This window comes from Hemicordylus capensis, chromosome 5 (genome assembly GCF_027244095.1).
Source record: "Hemicordylus capensis ecotype Gifberg chromosome 5, rHemCap1.1.pri, whole genome shotgun sequence".
In the NCBI taxonomy this organism is placed as follows: domain Eukaryota; kingdom Metazoa; phylum Chordata; class Lepidosauria; order Squamata; family Cordylidae; genus Hemicordylus; species Hemicordylus capensis.
Genome location: NC_069661.1, coordinates 160,589,839 through 160,614,828, shown reverse-complemented (window position 1 = coordinate 160,614,828; position 24,990 = coordinate 160,589,839). Strand labels below are relative to the sequence as shown.

The following is a 24,990-nucleotide window of genomic DNA, read 5'->3' as shown; positions in this document are numbered from 1 at the left end:
GGATGACGGGCGGGGAGAAAAGTAAGACTCCCCTGAACGAGCCATGTTAAGTCCGGGCAAGTGAAGGTTGGTAGAAGGTTCTGCCTATCATGGATGGCCTAGCCCTAGACGTAAGAGCGACAGAAGCTGGCGAGATAATACAAAACACAAGAGCTTTGCTATTAGCTTTAAAGTTTAAGGGTACAGCAGCAAAAACATATCCTGAACGGTTTGCCCGGAATCAAGATGGCTGCAAACTATTTCCTTAATACATTTTGCTCACCTGACGAGCTCGGTCCACTCCTTCACTTTGGCTCTTAACGTGTCACGTGCTCTCTGGCGTGTCCTGTCTGGAAAGGCCACGTGGGTGCCTTGCGGGTAAGTCCAGGTTGCCGGGGGGGGGGGCAGTGGGGAGGTAGGCGACGGTATGCGGAGAAGCAGCTCTGCTGACCTTTCTTACACTGGGTCTACTTTAAGCGGAGCTACTGTATTTCCTTGTGGGAATAAATGGGCAGAGAGTCGGGTTTTGAAAATGGATCGGTTTCTCAGGAAATTGAAATGGAAAAAGCACTGAATCGTCTGTGTAGAGCGGCTCATGTACATGTTGGTTCCACACTGCGACTTTAAAGAGCTTGCGTGCGAGTCTCGTTTTGTGGCTTAGGAAATAAGGAAGAAAAATTCCCCCTGGCCAGTTTGGCTGGCTTCTATTCTTGCAGGGTGTATGGCTTCTTCTCCCAGCAACATTAAGTGTACCTGAAAGGTATCCTCATAGTTCTAAGCGCCTGCGGTCTTTCCCCAGAGCATCTCAGCTGTGCATGCCAGAGGGACATCATAACCGAGAGAGACATATTTTAGACATCATAACCGAGAGACTCCTGCCTGCAAACCTTGGAGCCTCTGCTAGTCTGTGTAGTCAGTACTGAGTTAGATGGAACCATGGTCTGACTCGGTAGGAGGCAGCTTCCTATGTTCCTAAGTGCAAAGAATGTCCGTCTCTGGCCTACTAAAACTACGTAGCACTGCATCTATCAGGTTTTGTATGCAGTCCTCTCTTTAGTGGAGTTGCGTCACTGAGAGGCGATCGTTGTTTTAGCCTAATATGCATTTGATGAAGCAGACTCTTGCCCAGAAAATCACTTGCCATCATAAACCAGTGAAGTCTCTGATTTGCAGGCATCATTTTTGTGTGGTGGTTCTATTCATGTTTGTTTTTCGGCTATATTACCAATGTTCTAGCATAGAATTGAACGCAACCCAAGCCCAATACAAATTAATGCATATGATTGAACAGAGTCTTATGTTGCCCTCAAGATGGCAGTTCAGACCCATAAAACACAGTAGAATTTACTTCCGAGTAAATGAGCATAGGATTACACTGTTGTTTAAATCACATATTAACGTTATGAAACTATGAACATATTGTCTGCTTATGACATCTGACAGAAAAAACAATTTTAGTAGGCATTTTCAATATAATCATAGTGTCTCATGAGCTAGAATTGATTACATTATTAACGGTTGCTTTTGTGTGTTTGGAAGCCACTTTGAGGGAAAGATTGAAAGGAAGAATAGAACATAAATGAAAAATTACTAATATGCACTAGGAGCAGGATGAATAAAATAGATTTAAAAGAACTTTAATTTAATTTTTCTTGTCTATATCTTCTATTTTTGTCTCGGCTTCAAGTTCCTCTTTTTAAAATGTTTTTAAGATGAAAATCTGATCTGGTTGCAAACATATATTCAGTTTTACAAAACTTTTTCAGTGACCTCTAATGCACAATAAAAGTTAAGTTTAAAAGCATTCAAAAGTTTAAAACTTAAAAACTAAACCACAGATGTAACAAAATAGACATTTCAATGTGAGACATCCTCAGTTTTGTTTTTAAATACAACCTGGTACTATGATTCAGCTAAAGAACTGAAGGCAATCAACCAATCCTGTGCAGCTCCCAATATCCCATGGGTGGGGTGGGGGGGCATGGAAGAAGGGGAAAGAGCACAAAAGCATGATGAAGTTCATTTGCTTCCCTCATTTCCTCTTTAACATTTATAGTTGGGTGCAACTGTTCTGTATATATGGCTTCTCTGATTTTTCATTTCCTCACATCTGTCTCCACAGCCAAAGCGAAGTTTTTTGTGTTCTTTCCTCCTTCCATGTTGCTGGCCCCCTTCCCCTGTATGTGATATTGGGAGCTGTGCAGGATTGGTTGATTGCCTTCTGTTCTTTTAGCTGAATCATGGTGTGGAGTTGTATTTAAGAACGAGACCTCAGCCACCTTTGTATAGCACTGAGGATAATATCTTAATCGAAATGTCTATTTTGTAACATCTATGGTTTAGTTTTTTAAGTTTTAAGCTTTTGAATATTTTTAAACTTTTATTGCACATTACATTTTATTGCATGTTGAAAAAGCTTTGCAGTGTGGAAGTGCGTATTTCATTGCTTTTATACCGTCTTATTCAGTTTTAAGTAAATCTTCTGATGAACTTCTGAAAGGTTGCTTTGCATTGTAAAGAAAACTTCAGGGGAAAACATAGAATGTTACAGTTCATGTACTTACCTTATGGTTTCATATGGGGGACCAGGCAGAGACTGACAAATCAACACAGGTGTCATCCATGATCCTTATAGGTGACCTTCTATTCCTATTTTTTGCTTGGTAACGACCAAATCTCTGCAATTTACAGAGTCTGTAGCCTAATTTTAAATTAGTTACATATACATTCATCTTCCACCTCACGGAGACCACTAATATGCTCCAAACTGCATGTGGGGAGAACAGGACAGTTGACAAGACAAAGCAGAAGGGGCAAACCAGGGTGGATTTGATTTAAATCAAACTGATTTAAATCACGATTTAAATCACTAGCAGGGTGGATAAAAATAAAAAAAAATCCGATTTAAATCAAAAAAATCAAATCCACCCTGGGGCAAACTATACCAGAAAGGAACAACGGAAGAAACAGCACTTTCTGGGTGCTTTCCAGATTACAGGCTACAACAGCTGTAAAATGCTTCAGCTTGGTGGGATCGAATTGAAAACATAATTAAAGGGTGTTGCGCAAAGCCGCCAGCAGGGGGAACAGTCTTTCCTAGTTGTGCAAAACTACTACGGGAAAATAAAGCTATTTATTTGTACCGCACATGCAATGTTATAGGACTGTAATGTGGCAATAAAATCCAAAAGACGGCATCGGAAATGTGAATAGCACCTTGCTGACAGTGTAGGGACTGCGATGTCAAAACACAGGCATACTGGAAGTACACTTAACAGATATGTAGTGACGCTGTTGTAGTGTCCAATCTGGAAAGTGCCCAGGTGTTGATTCCAAGCAATAGCGCCCTACAAAATTCTGTCATAGTTGTAGATCAGTCCGAACCTGTGGTCCGTGAGGATACTGCAAGTGGTTGGGGCAGGGGGGGGGGAATAATATAATCCTGTGTACCTCGTATCGTATTCTTTCCTCCATGGGTAGGCCTGCTGCAGTTAAATATACTGTGACAAGTGTAATATGTTTGTGAGTAAGCATAATAAATTATTAGAAATAGTTGCATTTCTAGCAATAGCCCTTAATTGTTTAATAATTTAAAACTATGTTTAAATTGGTTTTGTATTGTTTTTAAATGACTTATTCATGGGTTTTGTTTTGTTGCTGTGCACCATGCAGAGCCTTTTGGATAGGGTGGTATAAACATGTAATAAATAAATTTAAATTTAATACCCTTTGAAACACAGATTTGACTCCCATCTGCCATAGGCTATGTTTAAAGTGTTTAAAACTGCTTGTTTACATGCCGCAAAAATGCTGCTTGGACCATGCTGCTTTCTATGACTATGTAGTGGTCCACATAAAGGAAAAGGTTGGAAACCACTGTTGAGGACCATAAAAGACCTATTTGGAAGTATTTTGAAGAAATGCTTTGCTGTTTTTGTTTGATTGATTTTAAGGAATATGTGGCAAATCTAAACTCTACAACAGTGAGAAGCAAAGCCTGGTTGTTAGACTGAAGCAACATTATTATTTATTTTAACAATAATATTTTAATACTGTTAATCAAATATGTGTTTTAATATTATAGAAAACAATGAAAATGCATTATACTTTTTAGTAAGTATAAATAATAAATTGAATTTTTAAAATTATCAGTGATTTAAATCAGTGGATTTTTTTCCTGGTGATTTAAACCATTATTTAAATCAATCCACCCTGATTAGGAAGCGTATTGGAATTATTGTAAGATGGAAAACTATGGCAAGTAGAGTGTACAGATATGAGCTTTCCCTCCCCACCATTATTATTATTGTTTATTTTAAAAACCGTTTTCTTGCTGCTTCCTTTAGGGCCAGTGTTCCAGATAGCAAATTGTGTGCCCACTGTGCATCTGAGAAGAGTCATTCTTGGTAGTGTTGATCTCAAGTAATGCCATGCTTTTTTATATATCAGAGGCACCATATCTGCCCAGAAACGTGCAGCGAAAATGGATGCATGGCAGAAGATGCTCACAGAAAGATTTTTTGCTGGTTTCAGACAGACTGTGTTAAGACCTAATTGATTGATTGATTGATTGCTCCTTGCGCTATATGCTTTATGCCCAATTTTTTAAATCTTACTATTGATCCTTATTTTCTTTTCACTGTTGATCTCACAATAATAATGTAGATGGAAATTTTGAAGCCATCATGGCTGAGAAGAAGACCTCAGGAGGACAGCTGCTGCTGCTGTTGCTGATCATTGCTGTTGCCTTCATACACTTAGCTGTTTGCCCATTTACGAAAGTAGAGGAAAGCTTTAATCTGCAGGCCATCCATGACATTGTCTACCACAAACTGGACTTGGAGAAGGTGAATAGGCTTATTGTTCCTGCTGGTTCTTTATCTGGAGAGCGCGAGCTTCTCTTTTATTACTAGTGTGCTGTTTGAGTTCTTCCTGCATCTGAGCAAAGTATGGGATTCGAATAATTAGCATCCTCTTGAAAGCTTATCTCTTTAGCCATCAATTCTACTGTTAGGCCCAGGATTACAAACTTAATCTGTGTTTCTGGTGGATGTGGAAGAGTGGAATGTTGGGCTCAAGTATTTGGTCGAGTCATTTCATATGGCACTACGCTTGGTAGACTTCTGTCAGTCGTTTGGGAGGATTCAGAGCAATGCACAGTTACGTAATTCAGAAGTAAGCACTTAATAGGGATGTGCACGGAACCGGCAGTGGGTGGGAGGTCCGACGGCACGGGGGGGGCATACCTTTAAGGTGTGCCACATACCGTACCCCTCCCGCCTCATTTCCCCTGCTGGTGCTCCATTTTAAAAGTGTAGGTCAGGGCGGCAACATATCTCTCTGCCACCCTGTGTCCTCTTCAGCTGGAAGTAACAGGAAGCTCCTGGCGTGCATACGAGCGCCCGACCAACATGTGCGTGAGCGAGTGTGATGTGTGCGTGCATGCGCCCAGTGTGTGCATGCGTGCCGGGTACTTCCTGTTACTTCCAGCCAAAGAGGACACAGGTCAGCAAACAGGTACGCTGCTTCCCCGATGGACACTTTTAAAATGGAGTTCCTGTGAGGGAAATGCGGCGGGATGGGTAAGGGCACCCTCCCCTGCCCTCAAAGGTGTGCCCCCCCACCTTTGAACCGGTTCGGAGGCCCTTAAAAGGGCCTCCAAACGGGTTGGTGAGTATCCCTAGCACTTAATTCTTGTATGTTGCTCACATGCCCAGAGTAAATATAGAGAGAGGGGAAATGGTATTTAAGCCAGTCTAAAGAGGAAAGTGTTCTGTACAGTAGATTACCTTTTATTTGACTTACCTTTGCTATGTGGAGGGGCTGTGAACAGACCAATCCACAAATCAGCTAAGATGAAATAGTTAGATTGAAACCAACAAGGTTCTGGACACCACATGTGAAGAGCCTCCATGTAGTCATTCCTGACTGTCCCCGAGTACAGGGATCATGTGGGCAAGTGTATCATGTGAACTGGTGCTCCAAAGTTATGCTCCTGCTGCAATTGCTATGTGATTGTGGAAGCACAGAAGTAGAAGCAGGAGACTGTTCATGGATCACTGGTTTGCACAGAAGGCTTCCACACAATCACTCTATGTGGAGCTAGTTGGAAGAATTGTATAAAGTGTGTGAATATGCTCACTTAAACCTGACTGAAATTGTGAGACTTCTAAGATAGCATGAGTAAGTTCAGGTTGTCTTATCATTTTCAGCAGGCAAAATGTTCTTGAATAAAGTGTTCCTCTTACCTGGTTTGCAGATCAGACTGAAAATGAGCTAATTTATATACTACTGGTAGAGGAGTCTTTATTATTCTAAGTAAGTAAATCCCACTGGAGTTCTTTTTGCTTCGGTGGCTTTCATTTAAACGACTTACTTTAAGATAGTTCCATAAAATGTCAGCAGAACGACCTCAGAGTAGATGCTTTGGGGAATTTTAGTCCCATCTAATTAAACCCACTTTGCTCTAAGCTAGAACTAGAAATATAAGCTATAACACAACTTTGTTTTCTGTTTGTGGTTGTTATTTCTATACTGTCAGCATTACCAGCCTTTTTCTTTGAATTGCAGTATGATCATCTTGAATTTCCTGGAGTTGTCCCAAGAACATTCCTCGGTCCAATTTTTGTTGCTGTGCTGTCCAGCCCTGCCCTGTTTGTGCTGTCTCTGTTGCAGATGTCTAAATTATACTCCCAGTTGATAGGTATGGGAACTGTTATTAAAGTCAGAAAGAATACATTTTGCGCCTGGGTAGTCTGTAATACTCTAATATATTGTTATACCCTCATAGCCATGTAGATAATCTTCTGATGTAATATTCAACTTCACCCTGACTGCTGCAGATAATCAGCCATTATTACTTTTGTTTTTTAATTTTAAGTCCGAGGAAGCCTGGGGTTGAGTGTGATTTATGCATTGTGGCGGCTGCACAAAGAAGTAAGAAAGCAGTTTGGTTCCACCGTGTCCATGGTCTTCTGTCTGATAACTGCTACTCAATTCCACCTGATGTTTTACTGCACTCGAACTCTCCCTAATGTGTTTGCACTCCCTATTGGTAAGTAGTTATAGAGAGCATTGTCTTTAATCTGAAATAATGTATTGGTATCTAATCACAAAACAAAATCTCTGTGGAATATGGATAGAAAAAGACTGAAAATGGATTGGGATATTCCCAATCCCATTGCTGCTGGGATATTTCCACACCTTCAAAAGTGGAGTACCAGAATGCTCCCCCACTATATGGAAAGGTTCTGGATGAATCACAGCTTGTGTGATTAAATGCTTTTGTGAGCAGGTCCCTCTCATGATGTCCATTCTCTCTCCCTCCCTCGCCCCGCCTTTCTCTCTCTGTGTCTGTGTGTGTGTGTGTGTGTGTGTGTGTGTTGGATGGATCAATCAATCTTGAGAGTCGTGCAAGCTTGAAGCCCCCTCTGCACCTTCCTTGCATATGGCATTTTCATGCTGGAGCACAGTGTGAACCAGAAGCAGCTGCTCATGAAAGGTGTTCAGAGACTGCAATTGGTATGTAGTCACCCACTTATTGAAAGGCAAGAACATATATAGCCAACTCACATCAGTTACACTGGCATCCGGTAGACCTCAAGGCCTATCATGGAAGTGGGCAGTTGCTTATCTAAAGCTCAACATGGACCCTGCTCATCTCAGGGAATCTGAGTCTATCTATTTAGGTCTTTAGAAAACAGGTACCATTTTATTTGTCAGGATTGGCCTCTGGGGGCAACACAGGCCAATCCTGAAAGGGCCTTTTCAGATGTGGTTGAAATATTATAAAAGTCATAAAGAGGCCAGTCAATGCATCAGCCCCAACATTTTCTTATTGGGGGGGTGGAGGGATGCAATACTTTTCCCTTGAAATGGCCTTGCATGTGCAGATGTTTCTGTATTGTTTCATTGAAGATGTGTTACTTTGGATGTCTTTTATATTTTATCATGATGACATGTTTGATTCGGTCTTTTAATTGTGACCCTGTATTAAATTGTGAATTTAATACAGACCCTACCTTAATGTATCCAGTGTTTGACAAGCTATGTACTGAATATTTGTTTTGCTTGTTTCTGGTAACCAGTTTTATTGGCAGTTACATCTTGGATACAGCAAAAACATCACTCCTTTATCTGGCTCTCAGCTTTGGCAATTATCGTCTTCAGATCAGAACTCTGTATATTTCTTGGTCTTATGCTTCTGGTGACCTTATGTAATAAGAGACTCTCCATTGTGAAGATGTTTTCCTATGCTGTTCCTGCAGGGGCTTTTTGGTTAGGTAAGTCCTTCTGAGCTCAGTGGAACTTGCTTCAGAAAGACCCTTTTTAAAGTTCAAACTGAACATTAAGTCTGTGATTGGAACTGATGAGCTTGCTTTTATTCAAGAAATAGCAGCCAGATAGGACACTCTGTCACAGATCAGGACTGTGGTTGGGGAAAGGGAGGTTAAACCTCTGCTCTTGCCATGGTACCAGTCCAGATCACTTGATGTCTGCTGTTCCCTTTCAAACAAATAAAAGTTCCCATTGACATCAGTGAGAGCCTATTTCCAGAAAAAATAACTATGAAGGAGCCTGATCTGCACTGGAAACATGGTGGGTGCAGAGAGTTGAAACATGCTGCAGTTCCGATCCACAAACACTCAAGTATCGTGTGTACAGTAACATCTAATTTGGCACTGAACTTATCCAGCTATGTTTTAACTAATGAGATTCTTGATGCTATTTTAAAAGATGGGCAAAATGTCTCGGGGGGGGGGGGGGCGGCGGCAGGTTTAAGTTTTGGCATGTAAAAAAAGAAATTCCAAACCCAATCCAAACAAATATTATTTGAAAACATCCCAGTTCACAAAGCAATTAAGTTATTTGGACTGGTCCACAAATGGCTGTGGTATGCATGTAACTACACATGTCGCAAAACCCCCTCCCAAAATCTACAGGTTTTGCATGTGTGTATGTTGTAATGGCTAACTTACAGCATCACATATTAACTGGAGCTTATGCACAAATACTAGAATGAAAGTTTGCCCTGCCCATAAGATCCAACCATCACAAAAAGGTAGTATATGGGGACCACACTTAGTTATGCAAATACATAAATCCTAGTACACAACATTCTATCCCTCTTCAGATATTAAGGTATATATGCTTACAGTTGTACATGTTTTTGAGTAAAATTTGTTAAGAATAAACACATGTATATGTGTCTGTGTGACTAATTGTACATGTGTTCATTAAAAAAAATGAACCTTGGTACAAGTCCCCTCAAATGCAGGGTACAGATGTAAAGTGTACTACTGTACATTTGTTGAATGTAATGTGTGAATAACTGTATGTGCCTTCACTGTACACAGATTGTGCATTGAACATAATATGTGATACATATATGTTTGAAGAAGCCCAAGTCTTGCTTTAAACGCCCCCTGTGCAGAACGTTCACACACATAGATGTATAAATCCCTGGAGGGGGTCACGCTTCCCCTGAAAGACCAAGTTTGCAGCTTGGGGGTGCCTCTGGACCTGTCCTTGGAGGCTCAGGTGGCAACTTTGTGCAGGAGTGCCTTGTACCAGCTATGTAAACCAGGTATGGTACGCTAGCTGTGACCCTACTTGGAGAAGTCAGTCCTGACCTCAGTCACTCATGCACTGTTAACATCCAAATTGGATTACTTCAATGTGCTCTACATGGGCCTGCCCCTTGAAGATGGTTTGGAAGCTTCAGCTGGTCCAGAATGCTGCTGCAAAGAGCAGCAGGGGTGCTAATCACTCCTTGAAGATCACACCTCTCGCACAGCAACTTCACATTGCCAGTTTGCTTCCAGGCCCAATTCAAAGTGCTGGTCTTGGCTTTTAAAACCCTACATGGCTTGAGGCCAGGGTGTCTGTCAGACTGCATTCACCCAAACAAATCTGCCAGGGCTCTTGGTTCATCATCTCGAGCCCTGCTCACGGCCCTGCCATTGACTGAGATTTGGTTGGCAGGGACAAGAGAATGCTTTCTTGGTCGTGGCCCCTTGGCTGTGGAATGCCCTCCCAGAAGAAACTTTGCCACGCTCCTTCCCTTAGGGCTTTTAAAAAAAGATCTCACAACCCACCTGTTTTGAGAAGCTTTTAAAATCTTTTAATGATAAATTGATGGACTTCTTTAAAAAAATTTTTTTTAATTATTTTTATTTGTTTGTTTTAATTGATTTTATTTTATCTGGTGTTCATTGTATTGTTTTAAACTTTACATTATTTTTACTGTTGTGTGCCAGCCTGAGCAGTATTGTACTGAAGGGCTGCGGTATAAATATTTTTAATAATAAGCATGCCCAGTTATACTAAACAATCTTTAATTTGGTGGCCTGCATCCAGACCAAGAACCACACAGAGGGATCACTTTTCCACACACAAGGGGGAGGGGTGATTTTTCAGCACTCCCCTCGCCCTTCTTCTGCAGCTGCCTGTGCCTCTTGGAAATACGTTTCTGAGGGTCCCACAACCCTCAGTGACAGTTTTCACTAGGTGCAGGTGGCTGCAGAGAGAGGTGGGTGGATTGCTGAAAACCGCCCCTCCCTTTTGGTGCATTCACAGAACGATTCCATGCATGTAGCTCTTTGTTTATCAGCCAGATCTTCTTTAAAAAGCTGTGGATTGGGCAGAATGCAGGGCAAACAATGCAGCCACTAGTTGCAACACTTATGACATTAGTGCAGGCTATATCTCTGCATCTGTGTCCCATCCACTGTTTCCTCTAAAGTGCACGCGTGCACAAAATGTCAGCCCCCTGCACAGCTTTGCTGGCAGGCATACAGTCTTGCCACGCTGCTGCTCCCACCAAGGCTTCCCTGGCTCCCCCCTCTCTCAGGTGGACCTCCAGCTCCCCCCGGCCGGGTCTCCTTCTCCTCCTCCAGCTCCGGCTGCAGATCTCACCTGAAGTCTCGTGGGAGAGTCTGAAGTGCCCTCTGGCGAGACTTCTGGCAAGAACTGCAGATGAAGCCAGAGGAGGAGGTGGCGGCAGCAGCGGCAGCTCCTGCTAGCCCATGGTAGCCCAGAGGCTCCTCAGCACTGCGGTGTGGCTGCCATGAGGAGGCAACAGGCAAGATTCTGCCAGTGTGAGTGGGAAAATGCCAGGGGGAGGTTTAAAAAAGTTTACGTGCTGTGTTTTGTGCAGTGCATTAATTATTTCCTGGGGTGTGTGTGTTAGCGCTCTGGGGGGAGCCTGGGGGGAACACATAAGGCAATTTATTGAGATAATACAATATAGAAAAGGATCCAGGGAGACAGATATTCAGGGCGATTTTGATTTCAAGATTAAAACCAGGAAGTTGAACCAAACCCGAAAACTAGTTCAGGGAAGTTCTCAAAGTAAATTGGAACAGAAGTCAGTTGCCTTGAACATGAACCCCTGAACACAAGTGCCATGTTAATCAGGCATTCAGCTTTGAACAGCACACACTGTTCGGGTGTATTATGTTTGTAACATAATAAAAACTCAGTTTAATTAGTTCTAAGTCCCCCTCTCTGGCATCTTCAGATAGGACTGAGAGAGTGGCCTGCTGCCACCTTGGAGAAGCTGCTGCCAGTCTTTGTAGACCATACTACGCTAGATGGACCAATGGTCTGACTTAATATATGGCAGCTTCCTATGTTAATCTATCTTTAAATTTCTGATGTTATTACCTGCCTTGAAGGTTCGAATCAGCTCCAAAAGATGGAGCAAAGATGTACAAATTAATCTATCTACAGTTAAGGCCCTTTGGCAAGCATTTAGCTTGGCTAATCTAATGCATGTGTTAGCTCCAGTCTCCAGGATATTTGGAAGGAAATGGGAAGTCTGCTGCATGGCTATCAAATGATAGGGTCAACTAACACTCAGGCAATCAACATTTTACAGAATAAAAGTGAAAAAGCAAAGATGAACTCAAAATTAAATAAAACTTAGACAAGATTTTGTTTTTTAAAAAAAATATTATTTATAGGCCATTTTTAACCACCAATGGCCAATACTATTGCTTTTTAAAAAGAAGAGAGATGAACAGAATTGTAAAGTATACTTCTTTCCTTCCATATTTTTGGTGTGTGTGGTATCTATAATGGCACATAATGATGCACATGTGTGCACACTACCCAGAACAAAAAGTCATTCCATGCACTGATGAAAAAAATTAGAGGGAGCACTAGTCCCATCAGTAATCAAGTCAGCATGAAGGCTCTTATTCAGCCGTGATTTCGTTAGGTTCCCTTTTATGTCGTTTGGGAAGCAAACCTATTGGTTATACAGTGGTTTTGGTTTTTGTTGTTTAAGTGTGATCTGTTTAGCTCTTTACTTTTGGATTTCTTTCTCTTTTAGGGCTTACAGTGGCCGTGGACTCTGTATTTTGGAGGCATCTCCTATGGCCTGAGGGGAAAGTGCTCTGGTATAACACAGTTCTAAATAAAAGTTCCAACTGGGGCGTATCCTTTAAATCCTGGAAAATCAGAAATACATAGCCCAGGATCAGTTGAGTCAGGCAATCTGGGCAGCATCCAGATTTGATAGTCATGACTAAGCACCATTGGGTTCAGAGAGACAAGTTAGTCACAACTAACATAATAAATAAATATAAATATAAATATAACTTTCAATGAAACTTAGTCATGACTATCTGGATGCTGCCCTCTGACTTAATCATGATTTTAAAAGTGCTTTCAGTTTAAAGTGGGTTAAACTATAAATAAACCAAAGAGCCCTCCTTGATCTTACATCAGCAGCTTGTGATATCAGGAATTGCAATGCAACCAGGACAATCCTGTTAGACTAATACTTACCTTTTTTTCCTTTTCAATCTGAAATCCATATTTGATAAACCAAATTCTATATTACTTGCACAGTGATAATCTGGAAGAGCATAAGATAATGAGCCGTATGCATTTAGTGTTCTGTAACCTATTCCTGCTTCCTTTGTTGCATATACTAAATGTATATGCAGCATTTCTGGGTTGCAACTGCAGCATTCTCTTAGGAGGATGTGGACTGCAAACTCACAAGTGGTGGGTGTTGTCTTTTTTTAATAGTTAGAGCTGACTTAAATTTAAATGACTCATAATTTCAGCAACATTTCTGTAGGACTTTTATTTATTTATTTTTTGCTTGCAGGTGTTATTGCATCCAGGTTCTTGATCTGCTCAGTGGAAATGAGAAGTTGAAAGGTTTTTCTTTGTCTCACTGTATGCTGTATTGGCACAGCTGCCTGACGGGTTGGACTGTTGTAGGACACTGACAGGAAAAGACAAACCTGTTGTAAAGTGCCCTTTCAAACCCCTGGCTGGCATCCTTAAGGTGGGGAAATCCATGAATGGTGCATGTAAATCTGCCTCCTTTGTCTCGTGCACTAAATGTGCAAGAAATGTTTCTGGGCCTCATGAAAAAATATTTTCCATTTTCACTTACAGTCAGTGGTCAGCACCTATTAGGGATGTGCACGAACCGGTTTGGAGGTCCGACGTTCAGACGGTTCGGCAGTGGGGGATTACCTTTAAGGAGCAGGGTGGGTGCCCATCCTGCTGGTGTGGGGCTTCTGCGTACCTCTTTGCAGCCCCGGATTGGAAATGGTCGGTGCGCATGCACACATCACACATGCACACCAGCCACTTCTGGTATGACGCTGACCGGGACTGCAAGGAGGTATGCAAGCAGCCCTGCGCCAGCAGGATGGGCACCCTCCCTGCTCCTTAAAGGTAACCCTTGCCACCAAACCGACCGGATGCGGGTTCGTGCACATCCCTAACACCTATACTCCTCCTCCACTGATGCACAAGGATTTTCCATTGTGCAAGGAAGGAGGGGTGTTTTTCAGAAATCTCCCCTTCCCCCGGTACCTCCCAGCCCTCAGGGTGCCACATTAGTTTCAGGAGGCTCAAGCAGCTGCACGGGGCGGGGGGGGGGACTACTGAAAATTGTGCACCCCCCCTTGCGCTTCAGAGAGCTCTGGCACATTGGAAGCGGGTTAGCCTCAATGTCAGCCACTGTTTATAGCTTTTATATAAGATGCATAGAAATCTAGAAGCATGCCTCTCCACTAAAAGCTTTCTCAAAACCAGAAGTTACCTTGTAGAGAAAATTATTTATGATGATGATTTCTTTTTTTAAAATCCTTAACTATTTTCTCTTAAAGACCTCCCCTTTCTTTTGGTATTTTTATTCAGTCCTGCCTAGAGCTCTGGGATGCAGTATTATATTTATACCCCTAGGTGCACTAGACAAAAGGACCCGCCTATTAATTCTGCCTGCACTTGGTTTTGTTTTTTTGTATTCATTTCTCCCACACAAAGAGCTGCGGTTTATCATATACACATTTCCAGTCTTCAATATAGTGGCTGCCAAAGGCTGCTCACGAATGTAAGTCTAATGTTTTGCACTTATTTCTTGCCTTAATATAGTGAAAGTGGTTCCTAACAAAATTATTTGTCAGTTTTGTAATTACTAAAAAGAAATGTGTTTTAATTTATCTCATTCTATCAGGGCACATATTCATGTGTTTGGCAAGCAAGGTGAAACTGATCGTAAGGCCTGAAAGGGATGGAATTCATAACACCAGTATACACCACTGGATTCTGCGTTGGTGTAGAATCACTGCTATGTAGTCCTGCTATGCACATTTCTCGATGCTGTAGTTGTAGAAGAGTCTGCTTCTAATCTCAGTTGTTACAAAAGGCCTACGTAATCTTTCACTTTATTATTGTTCAAACATATTTTTTTTAAGGAAAGTTTATGTAGGCCCCTTTGTGACAGTGTCTAACCCTTCTAGAATCAGAAGATCTAGAAATCTGCGTAGCAGAATTATATCTGATGTGGAATCCAGTAGTTTATGCTTGGTCTTATGAACCAAAAAGAGGAGAGCTGGTCTTGTGGTAGCAACCATGACGTGTCCCCTTAGCTAAGCAGTGTCTGCTCTGGTGGCATATGAATGAGAGACTAGAAGTGAGAGCACTGTAAGATATTCCCCTCAGGGGATTAAGCCCCTCTGGGAAGAGCAGAAGGTTTCAAGTTCCCTCCCTGGCATCTCCAAGATAGGGCTGAGAGAGATTCCTGCTTGTAGCCTTGGAGAAGCCGCTGCAAGTGTGTGTAGACAATACTGAGCTAGATAGACCAATGGTCTGACTCAGTATATGGCAGCTTCCTATGTTCCTAACCATGTGTTAACTTAAAGTTGCAAGCAAAACTGCAAGGTTAGCATTTGTAGCAACTGATCTGGGTGAGAATTCTAGTGGTCAGAGGACAAAACCACTTCACTTAGCCCTTTAAAGATATAGCATTCCCATTCTCCATTCCCTGCATTTTTGGAGGGTAAATATCTGCATAATTTATTCCAGTCATAAAACTGGAACTTTTATTGCAGAACTCTTTAAGGCCTGGGGCTGGACAACTATGTCAGATTCCCAGGTGAAAGCCTTACATATCTAGAGAGTGTGACTTTTCCAATTCTGTGTGACTTAAATGGGCAGGATGTTCAGCATAAATCACAGTGCCAAACTAGTGGCATGTGGAGTGAAGGACCAGTCTCGGTGTGTTTACTTGGACCAGGATTCAGCAGCTCCTACTTATCTGCACATAAGTCAGATAAGTGGGGGGTGGGGGGGATTATTGTTTCTTTGCTTCTCCTTTTATTTTTTACATTTTATATATCTCCTTTTGACTACTGTGTGAGTGGAAAGCACTTCCCTGATAGTTGATTCTCCCTGCTGCACCCTGCACTGCATCACACACTGCTGCACAAGGTTTCCTGACCCTCAAGAATGCTTTTGGGGGGCACAAGGAGAGCATAGTGGGGAGGGAGGGCTGGAAAAGCCCACACGCTCCAGAGAGGCATACATGCTGTTTGGCAAGCACACTAGAGCTTTTTGGATCCTAGTGTGCGTGCAGAACACCATGCAAATCTCTTTGGATCTTGAGGCAAACATATTTAGTGCAAAGATGTGAAGAGCCATTTCCCATCACAGCCCAATAATCCATTCAATTAAAGCGTGCCTACTTAATAAGAAAAAACAATAACAAAAGTTAGTGGCATCCACATTTGTCCCTAGTCTGGAAAAAGAGTCCTTAGGTTGCAGTCAGGAATCGTTCTCAGTCCTGTCTTGGAGATGCTAGGTTCCCTTCTTCCCTTGGAGAAGCCGCTGCCAGTCTGTGTAGACAATACTGAGCTAGATGGACCAATGGTCTGACTCAGTATATGGCAGCTTCCTATGTTTCTACAACTCCCCATAATCTCATCATGACAGAGGCTGTCCAACAATATCTGGGGACCCAAGATTATCAGGTTATTAGGCACCTAATGAATAAAGAGCTGTTCCTATAGATAACTACGGTAAGTTGCATCCACAGGTGAATGTAAAGCATAGAAATACAAAATAGTACAGTATTATAGTAGAGGAAATGTTGTTTAGATGATAGGCATCCTTCCAGAATTGGGGAAATAACTGAAATTGAATTTTACTAGTACCATATTTTCATAATCATTCTCAAACAGTTTTCTTTCTAAAAATTGGATATATTATGTGAATAGATCAGCCACTATCACACTACTTTCCCTCTCTTCACAGTCTAAACAATTACAAGAAGTCTTGGCTCTATAAAATAGGATCTCTTTTCGTCGTAGCACACCTTCTAGCTAATGCTGCATACTCAGGAGCATCACTCTATGTTTCACATTTCAATTATCCTGGAGGAGTCGCAATGCAAACATTGCACCAGTTAGTTCCTCCAAGTACAGGTACCTAAAGCTGAACTGAAATTTAAGCAGAAGCCTTGTGGCTTGTACTCTGACAGTCTAGAGTATGGGTGGGGACAAACTGTCTTATACATGGATGCCTTTGAAAACTGATTTTCAAACTGGGGGAGGGGAAGCTCTTTCAAGGGGGCAATTTGAAATGGAGAAAGTGGGCAGGGAAAAGGTTAATTACTCCATCATTCTGCACTCTAAATTCGCTCCTCCCAAAGTGACTGCACTTAAAAAGAAAGAAAGAAAGAAAAAGATGTTGGGGCACAAAGTCATGCATTAACATGTAATAATAATCCCTTTGACAATTAGCCAGGGATGTAGACAAGTGCTGTATTTAACTTTTCTATCCAAACTGTCTTAAAGCACTATTTATTTAGAAGCATTCTTTATTCTCTCTACAGATGTTTCTGTCCATATAGATGTGGCTGCAGCACAGACTGGAGTCTCCCGGTTTTTGGAAGTCAATCTGGATTGGAAGTAAAAAAAGAAAAGAGCAACCTTTTTGAGATTATTCTCCCCTACCCCCCCCCCCCAGCACTCCTTTGCATGAACTTGCCTGTGAACCTAATCATCACTTGCTCTTACACAGTGTGCTTGTTAATGTGAATCCTAAGGATAACATAACATGCTGTCCTACCCCATGCTCAGGGAACTGGCCGGAATCCAGACTAATCTTGTGTGTGCTGAATAATGTTTCACACATGCAACGGATTTTCACTGATTCTCCTTCCTTCTGCATCTTTCTGTGTCTTCCGAAAAATGCCCCTGGAAGTCCCTAAACCCTCAGATTATTGGGTGTGTAAAACATTAGTCTGGATGTCAGCCACAGTGGCAGGACTTAGCTGGTACCATGAGAAGGGTCACCTTCTCCCCACTATCTAATCAGTCACTGAAGAGAAGGTGAGGCAGTAGAATGTACAGGACAAAAGACACCCCATGGATGGTTGGAAATGGTGCATGTGTCTTAATGTGCTAGTTGTCTCTTCCAGCTTTGTGCCATCTGTAGTGTCAATGACCATCCCCTCTGCTCCCTCCGCCAAGTCATTTATGAACATGTTGAGCACCACAAGGTCCAGGCCAGAGCCCCGTGGCACTCCACTTCATCCCTCCCTCAGGATGTTGTGGAGTCATTAATAAGCACTCTTTGGATATGGTTGCTCAACCAGTTGGGGAGGTTTCCAACCTCCTTGAATAGAAATCTGGAGGAAGATCTTGAATTTTTCAAAACTGAGGAGTACTTTGCCTTCAGAATCCCAAACATTAATTAAACATGTGCAGCTAAGGTTAGTATTATATAAACCAGAAGACTTCTTCAGTCTGTGTTCTTTAGCAGAAACATTCATTTAAGATCTGAGAATTTAAATAGAGGATGACTGCCAATGCACACTTACCTAGGAGTCAGGTCCATTGAAGGCTCTGGGGCTTCTGAATAGAAGATGCACAGCTTGCGTTGTAAATTACTCAAAAGGACTATCTGAACAATAGTTGCCTTTCATTGCTCTAGTAAGGCCTCAAGGAAAATTGCAGGCATTTTATTATCCTTGTCCAGCGACTGTCTGCAACTAGCTTGACAATGAGTGTAAATACATTAGGTAGTCTGTAATCTTGGCAGAGTGGCCTTTGAATCAGGATGAAAGGATTTACATGGGTGGGAGGAAATTTAGAATAATAGTATTCGGAGAAGTTTGCATCTAATAATAGCTTATTTAGTAGCCAAACTAAAGTATTGCTTGAGGAGATCACCAGGTGTTTGGGGATTTCCCCCCTCCATTCAGCAGCCTGCCCAGCCTTTCAACTTTGGTACAAGCTGATTGTGATAGGGATAGGAAATGTCTCTAGTGATGAGAGGTTCCAGAAACCACGAGGAGAGAAAGCAGAGCGGATGCTTATTGAGTCTACAGGAGTGTAGTCTGGGCATTTGGGAAATAATCTGGGGCCAGTTCAAACAGTACTGGTGGCAGCACATGTGGAGGAGAATGGGGGCATGTTCCATTGTGACATCCATAAACCCTCCTGGTGCACTCCTTGTTCACATACAGGGGTTGTTCACTCGAGTAGCAGTGGTCGCTCTAAGTTTTTTCATCTCTGTGCAGAATGAGTTTTGTTCTGGGTGACAGTATCAAGGCAGTGTGTGTGCACCTGCATTCAGAATGAGGCCTTCCTGATTCAACCTGAGCAGGATCTAAAATGAATTGAGCATACATCCAAAAACTCGTGAGCGTGCGCTTAGAGGGAACAAAGTTGAGTAGTATTTGGAGCACATGTTAACAAACGCCTGGTTTGTTTGAACTAGCTCCTGTTCCTCATAGTTTGAAAGGAGGGCAGCCCCATTTGACAAGCAGTCTGCCATATTGTTGCTTCTCTGTGTTGCTACCACTGCTCGTGATCTCAGCCAGAAAAGCAGTGACTATGAGGAAGTTGGAAGAAAAAAGTGACTCTGTCATAGAGCTGAACAGTCGAATGGGTCTCGGACTGAGCATTCTTACATACGAAACAAGGTATGAATTGATAGGTTGAGCTGTAGTGCGGGGCCGAGGTGTGATTAACTGGAGTCAGTCAGCCAGGCTCGTTGCCACCTCTTCCACCCTTCCTAGCTGCTGGAGGATGTGTGTGTTCCACCCAGGCCAATACTGCAGAGTCAGTGTGTGAGGGCAAAGGAGGGGAAGGGAAATCTGTCAGAATCATCTCCTCTACCACTGTTGTAATCTTGCATAGTGAAGCAGAGAGAAATTCAAATAGATGTTGCAAAGGTCTGTAATGAGTCTCCTAGTTTGAACCTAGGAATAAGACTATTGTGTGGTAGAAACTTCCCAGGCTGTAAAGGAGCTCTTTAAAATTGGAGATGGCAGATCAGGTGATGTGTTTTCAGAATGTTTTTATGTTCTGCAGTATAGAGGTTTCATAAACTGATCAAATAATCAATTGGTTAAAAAAATGATGTTTTCTGTAAATCAAAAGGACTTTGCTGTTGACATTTCAGGGACAGTTTGGACTTGACTTCATAGCCAAAATTAATAAGCAGGGTTCAAGACTGCTTAGAAATCTCATCCTCTGAACTTGATGACCTGGGATAGGCTAAAGACCCTGATTAATGAAGGAAAAGTATCTGATTTATCACTTAAGTCTCAAGTCTGAGTTGGCATTGCTTGTAGCTTATTAATTTTGTTGAAGTTAAACATAAAGAATTATTATGATTTACAGCTAACTTTGTTGGGAGTATTATGCTAAAGTAAAGATAAAGTTGTGCCCTCGAGTTAGTGTTGACTCCTGGCGACCACAAAGCCATGTGGTTTTCTTTGGTAGAATACAGGAGGGGTTTTCTATTGTCTCCTTCCGCACAGTATGAGATGATGCCTTTCAGCACTTTGCCACATCGCTGCTGCCAGATATAGGTGTTTCTCATATTCTGGGAAACATACCAGCAACCTCTTGCTTGCTAGGGAGGCTAATAACTCAAATAAATACTTCTAAAATGATCTTTACCTTTTCGCAGAACAGGGAACACCTAGGTTTGCAATATTTATTCATTCATTTCATTTCATTTCATTTCTATATCGCCCTTCCAAAAATGGCTCAGGGTGGTTTACACAGAGAAATAATAAATAAATAAGATGGCTCCCTGTCCCCGAAAGGGCTCACAATCGGTACTGTGCTGGGGGCGGATAGGGCCAGTTACTCTCCCCCTGCTAAATAAAGAGAATCACCACATTAAAAGATGCCTCTCTGCTAAGTTAGCAGGGGTATTTTATTGTGAAGCATAAATAAAATAAAATTTTAGTAAAGGCTTGGTACCCTATTGAGCATTCTGTCCTTTTTCCAAATGGTGGCTCTCGTGTGAGGTATCTGAACAGAGATGCTGTCAAACTGAATGCACCTCTCCCCTGTATTATCATGCCTTGTACAAAACTTATACTGGAAACCTCTAGATTAGAGGTTACAGTTGTTCATTGCTTGTTCTCTTGCAGATACGACAAAAGAGAAGACCTTAAACCTGGTGACTTGCTCATGTTCTCATACACCCACATACTGATGGAGATGGACCCTATTCAACTGCTGCATTATAAGACAACACACCGAATACTGGCACATGTACCTGGGACCAGTGGAATTGGACTTAACTTGACTTCACTACCTCCTTTTACTTTAAACTTGAACTCTAAGCTGGTATTGTTGGAAAAACTTCCTCCTCCTCCTGGACCATAACTCTTTGACAGGCGTTAAATACATTTACCAGTGAAATTCTACTGCACTGTTTGAAACCATAATGCAACAGCTGTGAAAGATCAAGAGAACTGTATTTGACTTTTTGTGTGTGTCTGAGAAATACATGTTCTGAAATTACCTGCCACACACACACACACAGCCATGTGTATATATTTTCATGCAATTGCACACTTTTTAAAATCTAATGCAGAAAGTTCTATATAATGTGGTTTACAAAGATGTAACGTATGGTTTATAGCTACCAGGTAATATACACCCCATACACCTGTAGCATTTTTTTGTATTCCATATTTACAGATGTGTGCATTGAAAGGGTATACTAATGTGTTTCCCCTGCTAGCTGCTAGGTAGAGATTGTCATTTTGAACCACATCAAGTCTAAACAGGTTCTGAGCTGTTTGAATATTCTCACTAGCAATACATAGTGGAAGAGCAAGACTGCAGCCAAACACCTTACCCACAAAGACTGTCTCTTGTGCTCATACTTATGTAGGTATCGCACTTGAGTAGCACCTTTGTGGGGAAAAAACCCACATTTAAGCCCAAACTGCAAAATGGATATCCTCTATAAAATGTGGGCATTTACTGCTTAGTATGGGTGTTAGATTTACTCCTATGCAGCTGCTGTTCAACATGATGCCTCCATACGTATCTATCCAAAGGCAGCACAGGGGTTCTGATTGGTAGGTGCAACCCCCCACCCAGTATACCTGATAAGCCTTTTGAACCAGCCCTCTACCTTTATATACAGGCACTTGTGGGACACTTGGTAGACATCATGAAATGTCACCCTTGAAGATATTTTTACAAGAGAGATGCCTAAACATGAATCAAGAAGGAAACAGTATGTCCTTAATTATATTGCAATCAGTGTCAGCTGCAATTTTAGCTATTTTGGCTGAAGAATGCAAAACCTCTTTAATCACTGTTTAATTCAATTAACTCTTCTTTTACTGAAAAAAAGATTTTCTACGGTTTATTTTAATTAAACTTTGCATTTTGTGAATTGGTGAGGTATATTTAAAATGAGCAAGCATACTAAGTTAGACAGATCAATGGTTGTATGTGGTTTTCTTGGTAGTGACAACAGAACATTCACACACATCTTAAAAATTAGTGTGTTTTGATGTAAGTATATTTGTGTTTTTCTTACAAGTCTCAAGGCTGAATTGGTACTGCTTTAAGCTTTTCACAACCGCTGCCCACTTCAAAAGAAAACATTTCATGCAAGTGTTTTTTAAAATTGCTCATCTGCTTCTTTTATAAGAACTAATCATGGGTGTTTATAATGCTGGGTGGAGCCACAGTGCAGATCTACAAATGCAACAAATATCAACCTGTAAAACCAGTTCATCCACACTGTCCTGTAGTTCCCTTGCATACTATGCCACACATTTGATCAATTTTATTGTGCATCAAAGAAAACACAATATTTCTTCCTTGATGTAGGAGTTATTCAGTAGTTGCTGGTGCCACTCTGGGCAGGTGAAGCAGTAACCTGGCTTTAAGGCAAAGTACTAAACTTATCCAAACACCCAACATCTATTAACTAACATAATAAGCATGGGGCCTTTTTTGTAGATCAAGTCTTGCTGCTATATTCTGGGATGGGAATCTATTCTTTAAACTGAAAAGAATTGCTAGGGGGGGGGAACTCTTACACTACCTGGCCCGGCCCATCTGTAGTAAAGCATATACCTATAAACAGCACAATTTGTAATTATTACCAAGAACAGGCATCTGTCTGTGTATTCAAAAGATGCATGCCTCATTAGGTGGCTTGAGGTTTTTTGAGGCTAAAGAACACCTTAACAGTACCTCTGCATTAGCTCATAAGGTATGCTGTTGAAATCTGTGTTTAGGACTTACCCAAATTAAAAAAACCTACTATGTGGTGTCCCTAGAACATGTATTCCACATTTCTGAAATGTATATAGGGATGGCCACCATTGCAATAATTAGAAATTGAATCATTGGTGGCGGTGGGGTGTAAACATGTCACAAGTTCTCCTGGTTCTAATGTTTTTGTTCCTGGAACATATGATCTCTAGCTGTGGGCATCAATAAAAGATTATACAGCCATACTGTAAGCTACATCTATATGATTTTAACTTCTTCCCGACCCCCCCGCCTTTTAAAAAAACCACTGGATACAAGTTCCTCCACAGAATGTTACATTGTTTTTGGTGATCAGCCCCAACTTACAGTTTCTATAGACATTTGGAAATACTGATTGCATTCTCAAAGTGTGCATCTGTTCTTGCCTGGCAGTGGAAGTCTCCTTTTCCTCATTTAAAGGCCTGTTAAAGCCATGGCTGTTATGTATGTTGTCTCATTTTTTCAAGACGCTGCTTTTCTGGCTGCAACTACAAATCCAACAATTGAATTACTTGAAAAACTCAGTGTTCTGCCTGTGTGTAGCTTTACTTACCAGGTCAACCTCTGATTGTGGGAAGATTCGCAGTGGCAGCAAGACACAAAATCTGAAAAGTTTTCTTTTTACATAATAGTACAATACTTGAGTTGGAGGAGCACCTTAAATAGTGCAGTGGGGAAATGTTTGACTAGCAAGCAGAAGGTTGCCGGTTTGAATCCCCGCTGGTACTATATTGGGCAGCAGTGATATAGGAAGATGCTGAAGGCATCATCTCATTCTGCGCGGGAGGAGGCAATGGTAAACCCCTCCTGTATTCTACCAAAAGAAAACCACAGGGCTCTCTGGGCACCAGGAGTCAAAATCGACTTGACAGCACACTTTACCTTTACTTGAGTTGGAGGGGCTGGGATGGAGTAACTGGCAGTTGGGAATATATTCTTGCAAAATGCAAGCTGGCTTTACTAGAAAGCTACAAAAGGTAGCTTTGATAAGGAACTCAACCCAACTTTCCCATCCAGGCATGTATTGTTTGCATCTGTCATGAGACTGGCCAGAGCCTAGGGGAGGGGTGGACAGCTAAAAATTGTCTGTCTTCAGTGATTCCTCCAGGCTTAATGAAATCTATTCTGCACTGCAGCCTTACTATGCTTTAAATGAAACCTGTCTCCAGTTGAACAACATGCCTCATAGAAGTAAAACTTGTACTTTCCCCAGTGTTCAATATCATGGCAGAAGGGTAAAAACAGGTTGCTCACCTGTAACTGATTATCTAGTAGCAATCCATTGATATCCATTAGAATGGGTTCTGCTTCTGTGTGGAAGCCTCTCGGTGTGGAGCACCACAGCTACAATTCAGCACTTGCAACCTGTGCTACGTGGATATTTAAGGTGGAGGAAGCACCAGTACCTCAGTTCCTTGATGACCACGAGGACCAGCGATCGATGCTGTATAAGCAGGTGAGTTCTAGTCAAACACTTGCACAGAGAGGATGTAGGGAGGGTCTAATGGATATCCACTGATCACTATCAGATCATCAGTTACAGGTGAGCAATCTGTTAATCTGAATCATGATCCATTGAATCCATTAGAACTGGTGTTTAGTTAGCTTCTTTAGGAGGAGGAAGCAGTAACTGCAATTACTGTAACACCCTTTTAAAGACACCTCTCCCAAAATTCACCTCTGCTGCAGAGCACAAGTAAATGGCACAATGCTTTACGAAAAAGCGTTCAGAGCACCATGTTGCTGCCCTACATATGTCCCTGAACAAAATGCCTGACAGGTGAGCTGTCGAGGTACCATATGCTTTGGTAGTGTGTGCTTTTATGAATTTTGGCGGCTGAACCTTGTGTAGCTTATAATTAAGATGAGAGATTGTCCAGTGGGACAATCTCTGCCTAGACAGTGCTTGACCTTGAGAACTGCCTTTATAGGAAGCTAACTTCTTTGTTTTCCTAGATAGAACAGCCCTTTTGACATCCAAGGAGTGCAAGACCATCTAGAGAGACGATTTCAGAGAGCTGAAGAAGGTAGGTAGTACTATATCTTGATGTATGTGAAAATCTGTTAGAATTTTTGGTAGGAAGGAGAGGTCAGGACGTAGCAAGACCTTATTCATATAGAAGCATGTAAAAGGCACATCCATTCTCAATGCAGTCAGCTTGCT

General features: G+C 41.8%; 2 protein-coding genes across 4 annotated transcripts in view; one reads left to right on the top strand and one right to left on the bottom strand.

The window, feature by feature from the left end:
* Positions 1-281, bottom strand: part of CRELD2 (cysteine rich with EGF like domains 2) — a 29,488-nt gene extending 29,207 nt beyond the window's left edge. The window contains exon 1 of the mRNA XM_053255191.1: positions 263-281. The gene's annotated coding sequence lies outside the window, so the exon portion shown is untranslated. The remainder of the gene's footprint in view (positions 1-262) is intronic.
* On the top strand, positions 19-23,038 carry ALG12 (ALG12 alpha-1,6-mannosyltransferase). 3 transcript variants are annotated; one of them, XM_053255186.1, is made up of 10 exons: positions 19-357; positions 4,645-4,826; positions 6,550-6,682; positions 6,860-7,033; positions 8,067-8,261; positions 12,317-12,420; positions 14,121-14,344; positions 16,546-16,715; positions 17,126-17,201; positions 20,690-23,038. In XM_053255186.1, the coding sequence occupies exons 2-10, from the start codon at positions 4,665-4,667 to the stop codon at positions 20,925-20,927; spliced, it is 1,476 nt and encodes a 491-aa protein (XP_053111161.1). In that variant the 5' UTR covers positions 19-357; positions 4,645-4,664; the 3' UTR covers positions 20,928-23,038. The 3 variants fall into 3 exon arrangements, with proteins under 3 accessions (XP_053111161.1, XP_053111162.1, XP_053111160.1); XM_053255187.1 differs by lacking the exon at positions 19-357 and adding an exon at positions 386-739; XM_053255185.1 differs by lacking the exon at positions 19-357 and adding an exon at positions 2,009-2,158.
* Positions 23,039-24,990: the final 1,952 nt, after the last annotated feature.

Bases quoted from the DNA above. Each gene is read 5' to 3' on its own strand.
- ALG12 (XM_053255185.1), top strand. From the start codon at position 2,059: ATGGCTTCTCTGATTTTTCATTTCCTCACATCTGTCTCCACAGCCAAA. The intron at 2,159-4,644 runs GTATGTGATATT...ATAATAATGTAG, and splicing joins GTTGCTGGCCCCCTTCCCCT to ATGGAAATTTTGAAGCCATC. The intron at 14,345-16,545 runs GTAAGTCTAATG...CTCTCTTCACAG, and splicing joins GCCAAAGGCTGCTCACGAAT to TCTAAACAATTACAAGAAGT.